Genomic DNA, 19,617 nt, shown 5'->3' with positions numbered 1-19,617 from the left:
TGCGTGCAAAACAAACCTAATATTTAGACAACTATAGGGGACATCGAGATATGTATAAGATAACAATAGATGATTATACTATAACCAAAGAACTGGCTAATTGGGAGCGTTCCTCATTTTAGTATTTTTTGGATTGTTATCTCGTGTAAAAATTAAAACCATAAAAGTATAGAACTCCGAGGAAAATTCAAATCGGAAATTCCGTTAACAAATGGCAAAATCAAAAGCTCAAACCTAAACATACACAGGGTCCAGTTTTAATGTACATCGTATTTGTATATCGATAATATATGTAGTAGTTAATAAGCAAAACCAGAAGAGTAGTTTTTCATTTCAATTTTATATATACGTCAAGAGAACTCCTGAGAATGAATTCATGTTCCATTCTGCACTACCATAAAGCGTGAACCCAGCGTACTTGTCGTGTGTACGAACCCAAACTCTGTCTCCCTGTTTCAGAACTAAAGGCAGGGTCTGTGTCATTGCTGAATCATTTGTACCAGCTCCATCAGCAAATATTGAAATCACTTTCTTTCCATTCAGAACTAAATCTAAACCTATTCTCTGAAGATCATTCATAGATTCCCAAAGAGTAACAGAAATTAAATACAGGCCTCTTGCAGGTGCAATGAAAATTCCTTGGGTTGCATCGTAACCATTTCCCTCGTTTGTTATTATGTCATTGTATTTGATTAATTGGTGTGCAGCAACGTGTGGGATTGTTGTGTTCAAGCTTGCAGCAAAAGCAAGATAATCTGGTAACGCTGAAATATAGAACTATATTCAACACATTGTCGTGTTTGTATTCATACTATACCAAATGCTGCCTTGTTTCAAGTTATGTGGGTATATTGTTTCAAATAAGTAAGACACCTAATCGACAACTTCCGGAATATTTCAACACAATTGTCAAACAATACCTGTAAACAAGGCCCTGAAAACATTGTAAAATTCATTTTTTTTATTCTGAGATATTGCTCAGTCTTTAGTTGTCTACGTTTTGTTTTGTGTACTATATATTGTTTGTATTTTTGTCTGTTTCTTATTTGTTTGTTTTCGATTTGTTGGATTTAATATCTCTCTTTTATATCTTTCTCCTCCCTTGTGTTGGCAAAATTGTTAAACTCCCGAAGTCGAAAGGTTAATAAAAAAGACTTACATGATGAAAGTAATCTTTTCGAATTTACATTGGAATGAATTTGGTAACGACCATTGGTCGATGCTGATGTATCTTCTATGGCCTCTTCAGTGGCAAGATTGGATATCTTGTCTATTTTGGCAGACAAACGTGCTATTAGTTGGTGCATATCTCTGTTTTCCTCTTTGAGCGCAGCATTTTCTTGTCTTAGTTCCTTCACATTCTTTTCAGTGTCTCCTGTAGAATATGAATAAGTGCATGAAATGAGATTCCATGAAGATAATTGTGCTAAGTGATGTATCATTAGAATAACTGATATGATTTCAAAAAAGTATTAATGTGTCAGGCTGCTAACAGTTAAACAATTCCACTTTAATGCTGCGTCTCCGATATGACATAGAGGGGATTAATCTCACTTCTTGAAACAAAATCATGATGCGTTATGAGAACACATTTTATCCACGAAATGCAATAAGAGATCTAGACCTCTTGAATTACTCAATTAAAAAAGGTTTTTGGGTAGGGTTTCCCTGATCCACACTAACCGGTTCTTTTCGGAAATATGTCGAAAACAACCGTCGCGTTTGAATAGTATCGTGATTTGCTTGAGGTTAGGAGATCACGGAGTCGATCTGACAATAGACCAGACTAAAGAATTGAATAATTATAAATTGCTCTTTGCTGCTTCTTTTCTACGTATGCAACATTTTAAAGTACTCGCAGAGGTGATATTTTTGTAGCGCACGGCTAGTGTACAAAATTTGAATGTTGCGTATCTGTGATTAGTTAATTTGTTAACCCGGATTTGAAATGATGTGTATTGGTAAAGTAGCATGTCATTCATTTATACATGCATACCACTTCAAAAACTGGGGGTAGTTCCGAACATCTAACTGTTCCGACGACTACATCTGGAATGCAATTTCTTTCTGATCATTGTCACGTTCTAGTTTTGATTCAAAAATCCAACGATATCGGTTACTTAGTCTTTAAACTTCGTACTTGTGTTTACGAATCGCAGTTTTTACATGAACATAAAGCGGACTTAAGGTAGATAGAGTGTCTTTTTTCATCTTGGATTTGGAAATACCAGAAAACAAGGTCTAGATCTTTAATAGAATGTGCAAATTTTTAGAGTAGTAGGTAATTCATGTGTTAAAACTTCCAATCCGATATAGAAAAACTCATGGTTGTACTTAATTTTTTTTCCCAACTTTGCCACATAAGGGGAGGCAACTCAAATACAAGGGCAGATAATTCAGATTAAGTTACTTTTACAATAGAATGTGTTAGGAATTTACCTATTATATAATTGAGCAAGAAAACGGGTCCGGTGACCCCATTGTTTCTTTTTTCTTAACACAAGTATACTATTAAAGCTGCATTGAAGACCTGTTGGTGACCTTCTGTTCTTGTCTGCTTGTCTGTTGTCTCTTTGACACATTCCCCATTTCCATTCTCAATTTTATTAAAGCCATATTCTCATATGTTATCTCAAAATTCTATGGTGTAGATTACGCTTTATTTCAGAAAATTAGGTTTTCCATGCATAATCTATACGAAACACTAAGAATTTTCTTATCCATGGCATAGATTACCTTAGCCGTATTTGGCACAACTTTGATATGAGCGTCATTGATGAGTCTCATGTAGACAAAACGCGCGTCTGGTGTACTAAATTATAATTCTGGTACCTTTGATAACTTATACAAAATTAGTCAATTTTGAACACCGTGTAGCGAGAAAATAAGCCCAGTGACCCATTCTTTTTATCATTTTTTTTAAAAAGTATGATATAAACTACATTTTGGCAAATTATTAAAAAATTCTATAAATTATAATTTAGACACCCCATCTATTAGTATAAGCTTGATAAACACAATTTACCTAGTCTTAGAAGAATATCTTTGTCACCAAATGCTGTTACACACAACGAAGTCACCACAAGTACAAGAAATCGGAGATATTTAGCCATGTTATATCGTAAATATTGTAGATAAGGAATTATAAACTATGTCCTTATCAAACCGTTAAGCAAAAATACGTGTTGATTGAAATGTCATTACATTGTTCTACTTAGATGAAGTACGCTACTTTCATGGCAATAGTTATCAAAGGTACCAGGATTATAATTTAATACGCCATACGCGCGTTTCGTCTACATAAGACTCATCAGTGACGCTCATTTCAAAATATTTATAAAGCCAAACGAGAACAAAGTTGAAGAGCATTGAGGATCTAAAATTCCTAAAAGTTGTGCCAATACGGCTAAGGTATTCTATGCCTGGGAAAAGAAAATCAGTAGTTTTTCGAACAATTCAACGTTTTGTAAACAGGAAATTTATAAAAATGACCACACTATTGATATTCATGTCCACACCGAAGTGTTGACTACTGGGCTGGTGATACCCTCGGGGACGAAACGTCCACCAAGAGTGGCATCGACCCAGTGGTGTAAATAGTTATCAAAGGTACTAGATTTATAATTTAGTACGCCATACGCGCGTTTCGTCTACATAAGACTCATCAGTGACGCTTATATCAAAATATTTATAAAGCCAAACAAGAACAAAGTTGAAGAGCATTGAGGATCTAAAATTCCTAAAAGTTGTGCCAAATACGGCTACGGTCATCTATGCCTGGGATAAGAAAATCCTTAGTTTTTCGAAAAATTCAAAGGTTTGTAAAGTTGTTACTGAAATAAGTAAGGAAGATATATGGACATTATTCTATCAAATATTATGCTGATGATTTGGTTACAGAAATCTTATGGGAATTCACTTTTTAATATACATTTACAAACTTCGTATCTTCTTCATCTGTCTGGATTTTATTACATAAACATTTGAGTGGAATACAAAAAATGCGGTTCATTTCAACGAATGAACGGTAGCTTCAACAACGCAATAAAAGACAACAGCAATCAAAACCTAGAAGTAAACAAAGACTCATAAAACCAAAAGACATTTACATCAACAGTTACAAATAAGAAATAAGAAACAACACGAACTCCACTAAAAAATGGGAGTGAAATCAGGTGCTCCGGAAGGGTAGGCATTTCCTGCACCGTATACGGCCCCCGCCGTGTTATTTATGTGATCAGTGCGGTAATGATGGAAGGTTATTATGAATCAGGAAGAATATCAGATATGATTTCTGACACACTTTTGTCATAATGGCCAATCAGCTCATAATGGCGACCGTGAAATTTCTTAAATGATGAACTTAATTTGATTGATGCATTACCCTGTCTTAGCAACTTTTGAGATAGCAGTATTCCTCGTTCAACAAAATCAACGTCCTTTAAGCTAGCTTTATAGTAACGTATCAATTGAGACACAAATAATCCATATGATGTTGCCGCTATGATGTTGCGACACAGAAATGGAAAGTTGACTATAGGGAAATTAAAATCATCGAAAAGATCACAGAAAAAAGCAATAATAGTACTTGTATCGAGTGTAAAAGAGGGACGAAAGATACCACGTGATATTCAAACTAATAGATCGAAAACAAGCTGACAACGCCATGACTAAACAAAAACAGGCAAACACACATATGATAGTACACATGATATAACATAGAAAACTAAAGACTTAGCAACACGAACCCTATCAATACCTGTAACACAAGCTCATTTTTACCAACAATTTATAAGGGCATTATCCATGATTAGATGTGAAACTTTAGTTATTAAAAAAAGGTAAAACAAACATATCGATCTCCAATGTATGTTCCAGAAAAGAAGGTTCGTAAAATCTGATAAAACGTTATCAACAAACGGAAAGAATGAGAAATAACTTTCCTAGAAAAGCAACAGTAGTATACTGGTGTTCAAAAGTCATAAATCGATTAAGAGAAATTTGATCCAAGTTACAAACTAAAACCGAGAAAAACATATCAACAATCAGATAAAAATAAAGAAACAACAGAAACACTTTACTCTGAGTAAAATTCAATACGTCCCTAATCAAATGGCAAAATCAATAGCTCAAAGACATCAAACGAATGGATAACAACTATCATATTCCTGACTTGGTCATTGAATTTGCTGATTTTGAAAATAATGATTGGTTAAAAATACAACCGACAGATAAAAAACATGAATCAGTCGTAGTTCATGCATAACATATTTCCGTAAAAGTGCAAACTATTTTGAGGTAGAAAATAGAAAATAAATTTAAAATAAAGATCGTATAGATAAAAATGTAATTTCAACGTTAAATTATGGGTTTAAGTTTAAAGTCATGAATTTATTATTATTCAAAATCAAACTGACTATTTGAGATATTTTTAAGATAAAATACTACAAAGATAGACTAACTTCAAAGTTGACAATTTGTCATATTAGGTGTCCTTTATATCTTTACAAAACCATTTTCTACAACAACCGGCCCAGGTGTGTGACATAGTAGTCTCCAACTGGCATTTTTTTAAATTTTCATTTCAATTAAGTTAAAGTACTTTGAATAAGAAATGTGAATAAAATATGCAACAGACTCAAAAGTAATTAAAAAGACATTACAGTGAGTTGACTGTTAGTGTTGTTCTCCACCAATTGCAACTCATTCAAAATTTTGACCAAATTGCAATTTGTTTTATTAAACCAAATTGTTCAACTGGTCAGAAATTTGAACCAACTGCGGTAGAAAACCACAGTCAAGTCGTGAAAGTGCAAGGTGATAAAATAAAACATACTTACAATCCTATAAGACTTTAACTCTCACTTTATTGATGGTATTACTAAAACAGTCTATCAATCTGTATAGTTATAGTATAGCCATTACCATACTAAAGGTGAACTGTTTTATTTTTAATTGCTATAAAAATGTCCAAACTAAGCTTTTATATAGTTTTTCTTTCGAAAAGTATTCTATATTCATAAGAATCACACATTATGTGAATAAAAAAATTTCATATTCAGTAAAATATTTGTGAAATTGCAATATGTTTGTAGCAAGGGGAGATAATCTTTTTTGGTTTCAAAAAATCTTTATTCAAAAGAATAGTATTTTAGGTTATCTCCCCAAGGAAACTTATCAATAGCATATTGTTATTTCACACGTATTTTACTGAATATATGATGTATTATTTTAAATGATATATGATTCTTATAAATATAAAATCCTTTTCGAAAGAAAAACTATATAAAAGTCTTATAGGATTGTAAGTATATTTTATTTTATCACCTTGCACTTTCACATTCTGACTGGACAATTTCTTCAATATTCTGAATATTTGAACAATTTGATTTTATAAAACAAATTGCAATTTGGTCAAAATTTTGAATGAGTTGCAATTGGTGGATATCAACACTAACAGTCAAGTCACTGTAAATTGTCCAAACTAAGCTTTCATATAGTTTTTTTTCTAAAAGTATTCTATATTTATAAGAATCAGACATTATGTGAATTAAAACATTTCATATTCAGTAAAATATGTGTAAAATTGCAATATATGTTTGTAGGAAGTTTCCATGGGGGAGATAATAACTTTTCTTTCAAAAAGTCTTTATTCAAAAGAATAATATTTTAGGTTATCTCCCCTGAAAACTTATCAATAGCATATTGTTATTTCACACATATTTTACTGAATATATTATGTTTTATTTAAAATGATATCTGATTCTAATAAATATAGAATACTTTTAGAAAGAAAAACTATATGAAAGCTTAGTTTGGACAATTTAATAGCAATTCAAAATAAACAGTTCCCCTTCAGCATGGAAATGAATTTAATATAACTATACAAACTGATAAACTTATTTTTGTCACAACATCATTAAAATGGAGTTAAAGTCTTATAGGATTGTAAGTATATTTTATTTTATCACCTTGCACTTACACATTTTGACTGAACAATTTGTTCAATATTCTGACCAGTTGAACAGTTTGGTTTAATAAAACAAATTGCAATTTGGTCAAAATTTTGAATGAGTTGCAATTGGTGGAGAGCAACACTAACAGTCAACTCACTGTAACAATAAAAAAAAGTCAAGAAATTTAACCATTCTTTGTTATTGTAAAATTTATTGAAGATATTTTTAAATCGAAAATGAAACTAGTTTGTGTAATGAAATAACATCGTTAAGTGAACATTGGCATCATTACATGTTTTCAAAGTAACATTACTAGAATACCTGCCAACTGTCACTATTTGCGGGGGATTTTCCCCATAAAAGCTCCCAAATGGAAATTTTGATTTGTTTGTTTTTCTGCGTGTGAAGCATCCATATCAGGGATGAATTTCCTTTTTCGTCTCTGCTGATTTTTTCGACGCATACAGTTGAGTAGCCATCTGTATGCTCTGTTCGGAGTTCTTGTGGCGTTATGTTGTCAGATATTTATTACATTGTCTAGTTGCATCTAGTGACGTTAGAATGGTAGGAGGTGACACTGACTTTGGTGTTATTTTCTGGCATAGGTGTATTCATGACAAATGTTAAAGGAGGTATTTATGGCAAGGTTTTTTTTATTTGCCTTGGAATTCAGTATTTTCTGCTAAGTATTTTTGGTATACTTTTTTACAGTGATGTTTGCTTGAGGTCTTACTGTATTGAAATTAATATCAGTATTAAACCATAGGTCTTATCCATTCTTTTGATGTGTTTGAGCTTTTGATTTTGAAATTTGATTATGGACTTTCCTTTTTTTAGTTTTCCTAAGAGTTCAGTGTGTCTGTGATATTACCTTTCAACTGCCTTCAACATTGTTTGAAATTATGTGTGGTGACCTCTAAATATTCATTGCAGTTACCTTGTTCTGGTCGTTCATCAAATCACGTCTTTTTTCAATTCCTGAGTTATAAGACCTTGAATTTAAATTTCAGGGCTAATCAAAATCAAGATTTATATATAAAACATTTTAATATTTCATTATAATATTTCAGTATATCATTACACTGGAATCATAATATTTTAAACAAATTGAATATACATTCATAGTTAAAAGATTAATGATGATAGAATCTGTATTACATAATTCTATCTTCAAAATTAAAACTCACTTTACAATATGCTACGGTCTGCTTTAAAGTTTAATCACAAAACTTAAGGCAACAATATATGCATCTCTCTGAATTGAATATTATGAATAAACTTTAATCCCAACTCTAATTCATCATCACTAAAAAGATTAAGATCTGCAAAAAAAGTCCTAAATATTATCAGCATTATCATCCATCAAAATGTATGATTGACTTTCCCTATCTATCTACTAGGATGTTCGACATTTAGATTCTAATATGGGCACATACCAAAAATATGTTAAAAGTGATAAGTTTCATGTTAAAATTGTTCACAATATAAATACACATACAAAATATGGCACATTGCAACGATCAATTTATATTTTATCTGCACTTATAATCTTACTTAACAACAGTTTTCTTATAACCTATTATTACTTTTGAAATCTACTGATCTATGATGACCAGTCTAAACAGGAGCTAAAACTTGAATAACAAGTAATATCTCTTTATATTATTTAAGTCACAGCATCAGTATAAGTGTGGATTAAAAGCAGTGATGTCATGATAGTCTTAAACAGATTATATCAAATTAACCATTATAAATATTAGCTATCTAAATACCAAAATACAAATTAATGAAAAAAAATTATCCCAAATAGTTGATGTGTTTTACATTACTTTTATCACTCTCTGCTATATCATGACACCAGTTTTCATTGGTGGAGAAAGACTCTCTGCTATATCATGACACCAGTTTTCATTGGTGGAGAAAGACCCTTAGAGAACCATAGGCCGTCAGTATGAAAACTGGCAAATATTAGTCTACAGCCTCTACCATAAGTAGCATTAGAAATCAATGCTGAAAGCCAAGTGATCAGTGTAAATAATTTAACTCAGACCACTCAGCCACTGGTCAAATATGGAAACGTTACTGACTGGCTTGTTCTAATCACAATAATACTGGCAAAATCATTTCTATAAAATTGTTGGATCACTCCTTAAAAAATTCTTTCCAACTGAAGATACAGTCCACATTTATAAAAAGTATAGTTAAATGATAAAATGAGGTCCAATTCCCCCTAATCTTGGTCCTTCACCTTTTTAGTCAAAATCCATTGCTTGGTATAAAATATACATATCACCTATAACATTTATCTGTACAAACTTAAACTTCTCAAGTATTTTTTTGTTTATAGTAACAAAACCAAATGTACTATGACTTTTGGATGATGATGATAACCTACAGATACCTAATCACTGAGCTCAGAATCTGAGAACTTTGTTTTCTGTGTAAACTTTTCAGGGCTGTAAGTCTCCATACAATATAAGGTGTTTATAAGGCTTTCTGTAACTGTGACATATAAAGGAATTTTATTTTAAGAACACTAATCACTCAAAACATAAAGCTTTCAACTCATTACTTACTGGCCTAAAAAGAGATTTTAAATATTGATTGGGCTCATAAAATAAAAAAAATATGCATAAATTACTGTACCAGAGAGGTTTTACTTCATACATAATAATTTTTTATGGACAAATCGAGATTAAAAGTAGAATATCATATTGGGTATAATTTGGAGAACATTAGCTGCATAAATTTTTCATAAATCCAAGTCTTAGGATAAAAATTGATTGTCCATTTGAGATATTTTCTAAAATTTGTGACAATTTGATATACTTAATTTCATCTTAACACAGTATCACTACACTGTTATTCAGGTGAATAACCACAGCTTCTTTTGAAAGGGAAGTAACTCCAATCAAAATAATAAAGAATTCTTAGCATGACAATGGAAAGAATTTACATTGTTGAAAAAACTAATAAGCAAATGTATGATACAAAATACATTACATAATGAATCTGATTGATAAATATGAGGTAAATAATATCAGTTATATCTGTCTTTTAAATACTTTTTTGTATTCACATAGTTTGACCATTTTTTTTTTTATTTTGAAAAACCAACTTAAAATTTGTTATGTAATTTTCCCACCATACCAATTCAGAACATTGCACTCAGCAATTTCCATTATTTTGAGAAAAAAAGATTATATCAATTTATCAGATTAACTACAATATATGTCCACTCTAGAAACTTTAAATTTTCATATATATAAATGCTTCCTTTGAGGTTTAAAAATTGAAAATATAATTGTCTATAGAGATAATTAATAATGTAATCATGGGGGTTACATGATAGAATCTCTATGTATTTACAAATAACAAAACCTCAAGTTATTCTTGCTTTAATTAAAATTATTAAACTTCAACCAAGTAATAGTCCTAAATAATTAATAGATGGCCTTTGGATACTTAAGAAAAGTTCTGTCATAAAAATACTAGAACAATGTCACAACCTGAACTGTACAAAATACAGCAGAATGATATATATTATGTACATAATCAAAATTAACAATAATTCAAATAAAATAATACCCATTATTCATATATTTAAAAAACAACTGTTGATCATTTTATATATAAATATAGCACATAAAATATCAATACTGTAATACTATGAATTTAAAAAATATAGAACAGCAAAACTTTGTACTTATTTATAAAGCATAATAAAGGAATTTGAATATAGACAGCTTTTTACCAACTCAGGTAGTTTTTAAGTAACACAAATATCGAACTTTTAGTGGTTGACCTATGTTGATATATGTCATATATATTTTCATAAATTGTTTCGTACATCAATCAGGCAAGACATTCAAAAGACAAAAGACTTGAAAGCCTGATTAGTACTAAAAACAACATCAGAAAACAATTATGACAGACAGCAATTAGCATGCAACAACCAATTGAAAAAAAATGCATCTATGAAAAGAGAAAAACATTCACAATGAGAAAAATTATCTTAAAATCAAAAAACCAATTTATCAATATCATATTTTATATCTTAAAATATTTCAGATTGGAACTTTTAACATTTATCATCTAGCATCACAGAAATTGACAGCTGAACTTGTCCTTCTGTGCTGAACGAGATGTAGTTCACGGTCATTGACTAGAACTTGTTGAATACATCCCATGAACCCTTGGTTATAATCTTCCGGTAATTCTATGTTCACACGAGTCTTCCCACCTGCAAAAAAATATTGGAAATTCAAAAATTATTGCAAGGCTTTATTTAATGCGAAAAAGAGAATATGCAAATAATGCAACTAGTTAAGTATCACAATAATAAGATCTAGCATTCTGCTTAATGATTCATATATAGGTATTCAGATTTTCCTGGAATAACAATATAAAATTTATTTTGTATATATAATTCTGTCCATTTTTTTTTAAATTGCAAAAATAAATGTAACCAATAATTTCTGAATTTACAGTACGATATAAATTATTAACATCAAATAACAAGTAGAAAGTCAGCACTGTAAGTCAAGGTCATGGTAACATTTCAATGTGTATATAGCTTTCATATATAATATTCTCTATAGATCTGTAGTGGGTGAGTATTGAACAATATAATAATTGCACACAGGACTTTTCCTGCCAAATTTTAAAAAAGATTGTGTCCATTGTACATGCATGCCCCACTGGCACTATTTTCTATGTTCATAGGTAGTTGGGGTCAAAACTATAATTTGGCATTAAAATTTGAAAGATTATGTCATAGGTAACATGTTTCAACTTGATTGGACTTCAACTTCATACAAACTATCTTTTTTTTTTTTTAATTTTACCCTGAAGCAGGACAGACTGAGGGAATGACAGATAAACAAATGGACACACAGACCAACAAGAATGTGTCCATACTACACGGATGCCCACTCGCATTATCATTTTCTATGTTCAGTAGACCGTGCAATTGGGGTCAAAACTCTAATTTGGCAATTAAATTAGAAAGATCATATCATAGGGAACATGTGTACTAAGTTTAAAGTTGATTGGACTTCAACTTCATCAAAAACTACCTTGACCAAAAACTTTAACCTGAACGAACGGACGGACAGACGGACAGATGGAAGGATGGACGGATGCACAGACCAGAAAACATAATGCCCCTCTACTATCGTAGGTGGGGCATAAAAATCATAATGCCCCTATAGCTAGGTGTGGCATAAAATTAAGCAATGAAATGCAATATCATTACTTGATGACGTTGTCATTAATAGTCGACAATGACATCATGATACTGACCCCCTATATATTGTTGAAGTAGGAGGTCGCCTCAGGTGTTGAACCAATCACAATATTACATGTACTAATTTACCAGAGTTGCAATAAATTCAATGTAAATGTAGTGCAGCTTATTTCAATTTTTTTTATATCATAATAATTAACTTTCATACTGACCTATTAGTAAGATACCATTTGTATCTAGTTGTGAAGCGCCCTCTGTTGAGGAATCTGTAATGAGTTTCTCATTGTCAACTTTTAATGTGCCTTCTCTCTCGTGCCTGTAAAAATAAAACAATTCATAGATCTTTGACAACATTCCATAAAGTAGAATTCAAGTATTATACAGGATTGCAAGCATGCATGTTCTATTCTATTACTTTGTACTTTGATGACTTGACCAGTCCAACAGTTTGATAAGATAAAACAAATTTCAATTAGCTCAGAATTTCGAATGAACTGCAATAATTAAATTAAACTTGCATAATTAAGTTACTGCAAAAGTAGGATAGAAAGGGCTTGATAAAGGCAAAATAAAGCATACCCAAAAATAAGTTGGTTTACTGTATACATATTCAGTAAAACTGTGAAGATACATTGCTCAGTAGACAGCCTGAATATTGTACATTAAGTTCCTGACTACACTCTATTTTAGGTTTCCAGTTAAATATAAAAAAGAAGATGTGGTATTATTGCCTATGAGACAACTGTCCACAAGAGACCAAAATGACACAGACATTAACAACTTTTTTTTCTAATATGCCATACCTGCCAACTTTCACGATTTAGGCGTGTTCTACACGATTTTGACCCTTAGTCACGATTGCACGATCGTGTTCCTGAAAAACCCTCTAAAACACGATTTGGTGAAAAACTACACGAAAAATATTGTTGTTCCCGATTTTGAACTGTGTCTAATGGAGGAAAATCGTGTTCAGCCAATCAAATTGTGTGTTTCTCATGATCAAATTAATCAGCCAATCAAAAACGTTTTCTCTCAAGATTGTTTTAACATGCTAGATATTGAACTTGTGTTGTATTCCACTGTTTGTTGATGTAAAAACGGGAACATGGCAAATGATTTTTCAACTGCAAGGAGGTTCTTACACAGAATAAGAATAAAAGCATGGCTGATTGACAAACTTCAATGATGCAGTACTGCCATAAATATAATAAATAGTAGTTTATTCACTAATTTATTGACATTACATATAGGCAGTGGCTATTTGAACGGCACCGGCTAAATAGCAAATTTGCTATTTAGCCGGTGCCGGTCAAATAGCCACTGCCTTACATATACACTTGCTGTAACATAATTTCATTTATGTATTCAATCATTTAAAGTATAATGCACTATTCATTATTTTTCACATGGACCCCCACACCCACATCAACATGAGGAATCCCTTAAATGAGGGACTACCCTTAGTCAAGGGGTCACTCTTGTAAAAAATGAAATAGAAAAATGTAGATTTATTAACTTTAAAATGGGAAATTCTGACATTATATTTGGAACAGCTTTTCTAAATGAAGAGTCCTATTATTTTGAATAATAAAGAAGATATAAGGCCAAGAACATATCAAAATTCTTGGACATGTGTTGACCCTATAATACCAGATAGGTCATAAGATGTATAGTTCTTTGGGAAAAGTTTCTTCAAATAATATGCACATGAATGTGTGCTCATTTGTACTTTAAAAGTGGTTTTTAATGTCCTAACATTGAGGGGGGATCCCTATGTGTTGTTCCCAACCTGATAAAGGTCCTTCTTTGTGTATAATTTTAAATTGGAAAAGTCAACAACTATTTAGTATCCTTACACATGAAAATAATTCCTGGTCTTACAGCTACATGTTCATATTTTCTGCTGATATAATAACTAGAATCATGCAAATAAACTTAAAAAAAAGGGATGTAAGCTCATCTTACAAATCATGCAAATATGACACTTTTTCTAGACTACAAAACAGCACGCGCAAAATAGTCGTCGCAAAGAATTTTAAACTTTGAAATTGTTGTCGCGCGCTAAAACCCCCATGGGCATTTTCAAAAGTTGGCAGGTATGATATGCATTATGGAATGGGAGAAATTTTGATCAATAAACTTGAGAATGAAAATAATGAATGTGTCATAGAGAAAACAAAACAACCGGACCAAAGAGCAGAAAACAGCCAAGACCACCAATAGGTCTTCAACACAGGGTGAAAATCCTGCACCTGGAGGCAGAATTTATATAAACTACCTACCTTTCAGCCAATATTTTATGCCATCCACCATCGTCAATATCAACAGCTGATCGAATAATATGTAAATCTTTCTCCGATTGTTTTCCTAGATTATAACTGAATTCTACTCTCCCACGAACAATAGCTATAGCTAAATAGTCACCTAAAACGTTACTTTTACCATTCTGATATAGTATTAATCCATTTGATTTTAATGTTCGAAATTTAATATAATATTTATTAGATCTCTGTGCTGCTGATCTGAAAAAGGAAAATGTTAAATCAAAAATAATAAGGTAAGAGTCATTGAGTGCACAGCTTCTTAATGATTTCTTTAAATTACAAAGTTTAACAGTTAATATGATGGAGTGGTCGCAAAAGCCAACTTTTCATAGTTTGTGATTGTGTTGTACTGTTATACCACTGTCCCAGGCTAGGAGGAGGGTTGGGATCCATCTTACATGTTTAACCCTACCACATTCTGTATGTATGTGCCTGTCCCAAGTCAGGAGCCTGTAATTCAGTGGTTGCCATTTGTTTTTGTGTTACATATTTGTTTTGGGTTCATTTTTTGTACATTAATAAGGCAGTTAGTCTTCTCCTTTGAATTGTTTTAGATTTATCATTTTAAGGGCCTTTTATAGCTGACCATGTGGTATGGGCTTTGCTTATTGTTGAAGATCGTATGGTGACCTATGTTTGTACACTTATGTGTCATTTGGTCTCTTGTGGAGAGTTGTCTCATTGGCAATCATACCAAATCTTCTTTTTTTATAATTATTCTTCTATTAATTAAACTAATCCTATGTTACTTCATAAAAGGAATTTATTTATTTATTATATTTTGATGAAATCAAATTTTCTTACATTGCATTCTCTGAATTGGCTAAATTTGTGAGGTCACAATAAAAAAGGACCATAACTCATAACATCTTTTAGATAAAACACATCTTATTTTGAACTGTATGAAATCTGAAGAATTTTTAATGTCCACAAAACATGTAGAAAGGCTAATAAAAATTACTTTAAAAACAGGCTTTTGATTTTTTTTTTTGTAATATTTGTCAAGGATGATTTTGCATTCGATTTCATGCTAACAACCTTTCACTAGCAACTGACTAAAATAATTTTTCAGTTGATCAGTTTGAAGTTAAAAATTCAAACTACTGCTGGGAAAAACCTATTGTAAATGAATAAAAAACATTTGGAATATGCACTATAAAAATATATGGAATGGGAGATAACTCTCTGACTGCATTACACTAAACAAAGTTCTACTTACTCTTCAGAAATCTCATTTGAATACTGTAAATAGGTTTCTCCATCAAATAATAAAGGTCTGTCTCTGTTGACAGAGTCTACTCCTGAACAAAACAAATAATCTTATCATAATTAACAATATATGAGGTGTAGATTAACTGAAATCACCCGTTTGTGGTGGGGTTCGTATTGCTTAGTCATAAATTTTCTATGTTGTGTCTTGTGAACTATTATTTGTCTGTTTTTCTTTTAACTTTTGAGCCATGGCATTGTCAGTTTATTTTCAGTCTATGAGTTTGACTGTCCCTCTGGTATCTTTCGCCCCTCTTTTAAGTCAAAATTATTGTATTTAAGGAACGACTGAAATATATTGGGACCTGCATAATTTAAATATAGGATTACCACAAAACTTTGAGGACCTTCTAAAGTATTTCAGGATACACTGAAATATTTCAGGAATACCACAAATAAATTAGTAAAACTTTATATTTAGGAAGTTCTTAAATATTAAAGTGACAGCAAAAAAAAAAAAAAGTTCAAGGAGAACTTCCATTTACAGCTTTAACTGAGTAAATTCAAAGGGAATGTCTATGATATTCACCAGAAAAATTTTCAAATCTAGATAATTCAAAATTAGAATGAAACTTACTTTTTTCACATTTTACTCCGATAAATTTGGCGGGACATTTACATTCCACCTGATCCATTTTGGGTATACAGACCCCGCCATTCAAACATGGATTTACATTACATGGAGCGCCTCGGTAGGGGAGAACATTTATCTTATCTTTGGCTGACAACATCAAATCATCATACAGTTTACCATTTATATACATCTGAAATAAAACATGTACACTAAACATAAGTCATGCCAGGACAAGTTATATAGCAGAATTGACCAAAACCATCTAATAAGCTAGTGCAAAAGATAAGCATTTCTATCATACAACCTTCTAGTCTTGAAGTCTTCATACCATTGTTTCAATATACTATCAACATTAAATTATACTGTACATATAGTTTCTACCATTGTATCAAGTGTGATACGATATTTATCCACTCAAGACAGGTAAATTTTCAAATTTAAAAGGAGCGGCTCACCATGCCTTTCAAATATTTTAAATTTAACTGTCGATAGTGGATAAATATTGTATTGAACAAGATTTGGCGTGGAATCTGTTTCTCTTATGATTTTAAGACGATCATGTAAACAATTTATTTAAAGCTATCTTTTCGAACGGCATGCAAAAAATATGTATTCTTTCTACGTGGGCTTCATAAGACATGATCCCCTTTTTTGTGACATTACGATAGAAATTAAAGACAAAAGCAAGAAAATATGACATCATAATTAAATTTTAACCAATGAAGATCTGGGATCAAATGAATTACACATTGATTAAATAAAATTCATCTACAGGTCGGGAAAATGATAAATTGAGTAAGAGTTAGAGAATACATAAATACAATATACAAACCCTTTGTATTACTCCTGTCAAATTATATGTTATATTAGAATCCACAGGGATATCAAATCTACTTTTAAATCCACCCAGGTATAGGATACTGTTGTCTAAATTTAATTCTGTTAAAAATCCCTGAAACAAAAACAGATAATTAGATTAATTCAAGTTAAATTCTTAGAAACTGGGAAAAATAAGATTTGTGTATTACTGCAATTTGACAAATCAGTGTCCTTATATTTTTACAGTTAGAGTTTTTGCTTGTGACATATTATATTAATGTTTTATTTCTGTGTAATTCTGTCTCTTGTGGAGAGTTGTCTCATTGGCAATCATACCACATCTTCTAATTTATATTATAAAATATAATTTCAAAGATTTGGCAACATATCTAACTTGTAACCAAGACAACATTAATATTAACTTAAGATACAAACAAACCTTCGACTCCCCTGTATAATTATACTGTAGATTTTTGTCGATCAGCAATATACCAAATTTCTTGGTTTTACATACCTTCGACTCCCCCGTATAATTATACTGTGGATTTTTGTCTATCAGCAATATACCAAATTTCTTGGTTTTATCAATCATCACTTCATGCCACGTATCAAGGGAAATAACTGCATCACTCCTACAATAAAAGTTGGAGTGAACTAAAAATTGATCTCTTATCACAGAGTCATTAATGACAGGAATTAGCAAATAGACTTTGGAAAGATACTTGTTATTTCATGGATCATTAAGAAATCAACACAAGGTCAAAATTAACTTTATTGTTGAAGGCTGGTTGCCATAATTGCTAACATCTACTTCATTTGAACTTTGGTGGATAGTTGTCTCATTGGCAATCATACATCTCCTTATTTTTATATGCGATGTAATAAGAATGTAAATGAACACTTATGATATAACAATAATACATTCTACGAGAAAACAATATAAATGCCTACTTACGATATAACAATAGTACCACTTCCCATGTTGAACCTGAATTCAACCCTTCTATCCACAATGTTTAGAGATATGAAATCTCCATTGCCTCCCGCATATGTACTGGCATAAAACAAAACTCCTGGAAAAATAACATACTTGTAGTCTATGATACAAAACAGAACTACAGGGAAAATAACAGTATACATTTATAACTTTAAACAAACCTCCTGGAAAAATAAAAACATGTTGTAGATTAAAAAACAACTTCTTGAAAAAAAAACCATAGTACATTTGTAGATCTTATTTGGTTTTTAAAGATTTCTATCTGTTATACTGCAGGTCTCAAAGTAATAGGTGGAAATGACAAAATTGGACGAAAGGTCATTCAAGGGCAATAACTCATATAAGTAGCCATGTTTGACAATATGGACAAAAACAAGTAGATCTTGACATTCATTTAAGACAATATACACAGCTTGCATTTTACTCTTTTGTTCTATTGCAAGTAATGTTTGTCTGTTCTTTGCTGGAATTATGTAGATGCATACAACTTACCGTTAGGTTTGGATGTCTTGAACCAGATAGTAAATGTCATGGCTGTACTCCCTATATCACCCAATGGTAGTGAAGATATATATAACTTACCGTTAGGTTTGGATGTCTTGAACCAGATAGTAAATGTCATGGCCGTACTCCCTATATCACATAATGGTAGTGAAGATATATATAACTTACCGTAAGGTTTGGATGTCTTGAATCAGATAGTAAATGTCATGGCTGTACTCCCTATATCACCCAATGGTAGTGAAGATATATATAACTTACCGTTAGGTTTGGACGTCTTGAACCAGATAGTAAATGTCATGGCCGTACTCCCTATATCACCCAATGGTAGTGAAGATATATATAACTTACCGTTAGGTTTGGACGTCTTGAACCAGATAGTAAATGTCATGGCTGTACTCCCTATATCACCCAATGGTAGTGAAGATATATATAACTTACCGTTAGGTTTGGATGTCTTGAACCAGATAGTAAATGTCATGGCTGTACTCCCTATATCACCCAATGGTAGTGAAGATATATATAACTTACCGTTAGGTTTGGACGTCTTGAACCAGATAGTAAATGTCATGGCCGTACTCCCTATATCACCCAATGGTAGTGAAGATATATATAACTTACCGTTAGGTTTGGACGTCTTGAACCAGATAGTAAATGTCATGGCTGTACTCCCTATATCACCCAATGGTAGTGAAGATATATATAACTTACCGTTAGGTTTGGATGTCTTGAACCAGATAGTAAATGTCATGGCTGTACTCCCTATGTCACCCAATGGTAGTGAAGATATATATAACTTACCGTTAGGTTTGGATGTCTTGAACCAGATAGTAAATGTCATGGCTGTACTCCCTATATCACCCAATGGTAGCTCAAGGAAAGAGTTTCCTGAAAACTCAGGGACATCTATTGGTTGTAATTTTTCTGAA

The 19,617-nt window shown here is 31.7% G+C and overlaps 2 protein-coding genes across 3 annotated transcripts in view; both read right to left on the bottom strand.

Annotated features, from left to right (window-relative positions):
• Positions 1-241: 241 nt before the first annotated feature.
• Positions 242-3,134, bottom strand: LOC139499925 (complement C1q-like protein 2). The gene is made up of 3 exons (XM_071288566.1): positions 3,026-3,134; positions 1,160-1,375; positions 242-764 (listed from the first exon to the last, which is right to left on the bottom strand). The coding sequence occupies exons 1-3, from the start codon at positions 3,111-3,113 to the stop codon at positions 340-342; spliced, it is 729 nt and encodes a 242-aa protein (XP_071144667.1). The 5' UTR covers positions 3,114-3,134; the 3' UTR covers positions 242-339.
• Positions 3,135-7,984: 4,850 nt separating this feature from the next.
• Positions 7,985-19,617, bottom strand: part of LOC139499924 (agrin-like) — a 50,132-nt gene continuing 38,499 nt past the window's right edge. For both annotated transcript variants that reach the window (XM_071288564.1, XM_071288565.1), the window contains 9 exons: positions 19,490-19,612; positions 18,146-18,263; positions 17,705-17,822; positions 17,204-17,323; positions 16,375-16,561; positions 15,748-15,829; positions 14,487-14,726; positions 12,417-12,520; positions 7,985-11,199 (listed from right to left, as the gene is read on the bottom strand). In XM_071288564.1, the coding sequence (XP_071144665.1) occupies positions 11,048-11,199; positions 12,417-12,520; positions 14,487-14,726; positions 15,748-15,829; positions 16,375-16,561; positions 17,204-17,323; positions 17,705-17,822; positions 18,146-18,263; positions 19,490-19,612 (1,244 nt within the window). In that variant the 3' untranslated portion in view covers positions 7,985-11,047. The remainder of the gene's footprint in view (positions 11,200-12,416; positions 12,521-14,486; positions 14,727-15,747; positions 15,830-16,374; positions 16,562-17,203; positions 17,324-17,704; positions 17,823-18,145; positions 18,264-19,489; positions 19,613-19,617) is intronic.

This window comes from Mytilus edulis, chromosome 13 (assembly GCF_963676685.1).
Source record: "Mytilus edulis chromosome 13, xbMytEdul2.2, whole genome shotgun sequence".
Classification (NCBI taxonomy): domain Eukaryota; kingdom Metazoa; phylum Mollusca; class Bivalvia; order Mytilida; family Mytilidae; genus Mytilus; species Mytilus edulis.
The sequence above is the reverse complement of the archived record's forward strand: the minus strand, read 5'-3'. Positions and strand labels throughout refer to the sequence as shown.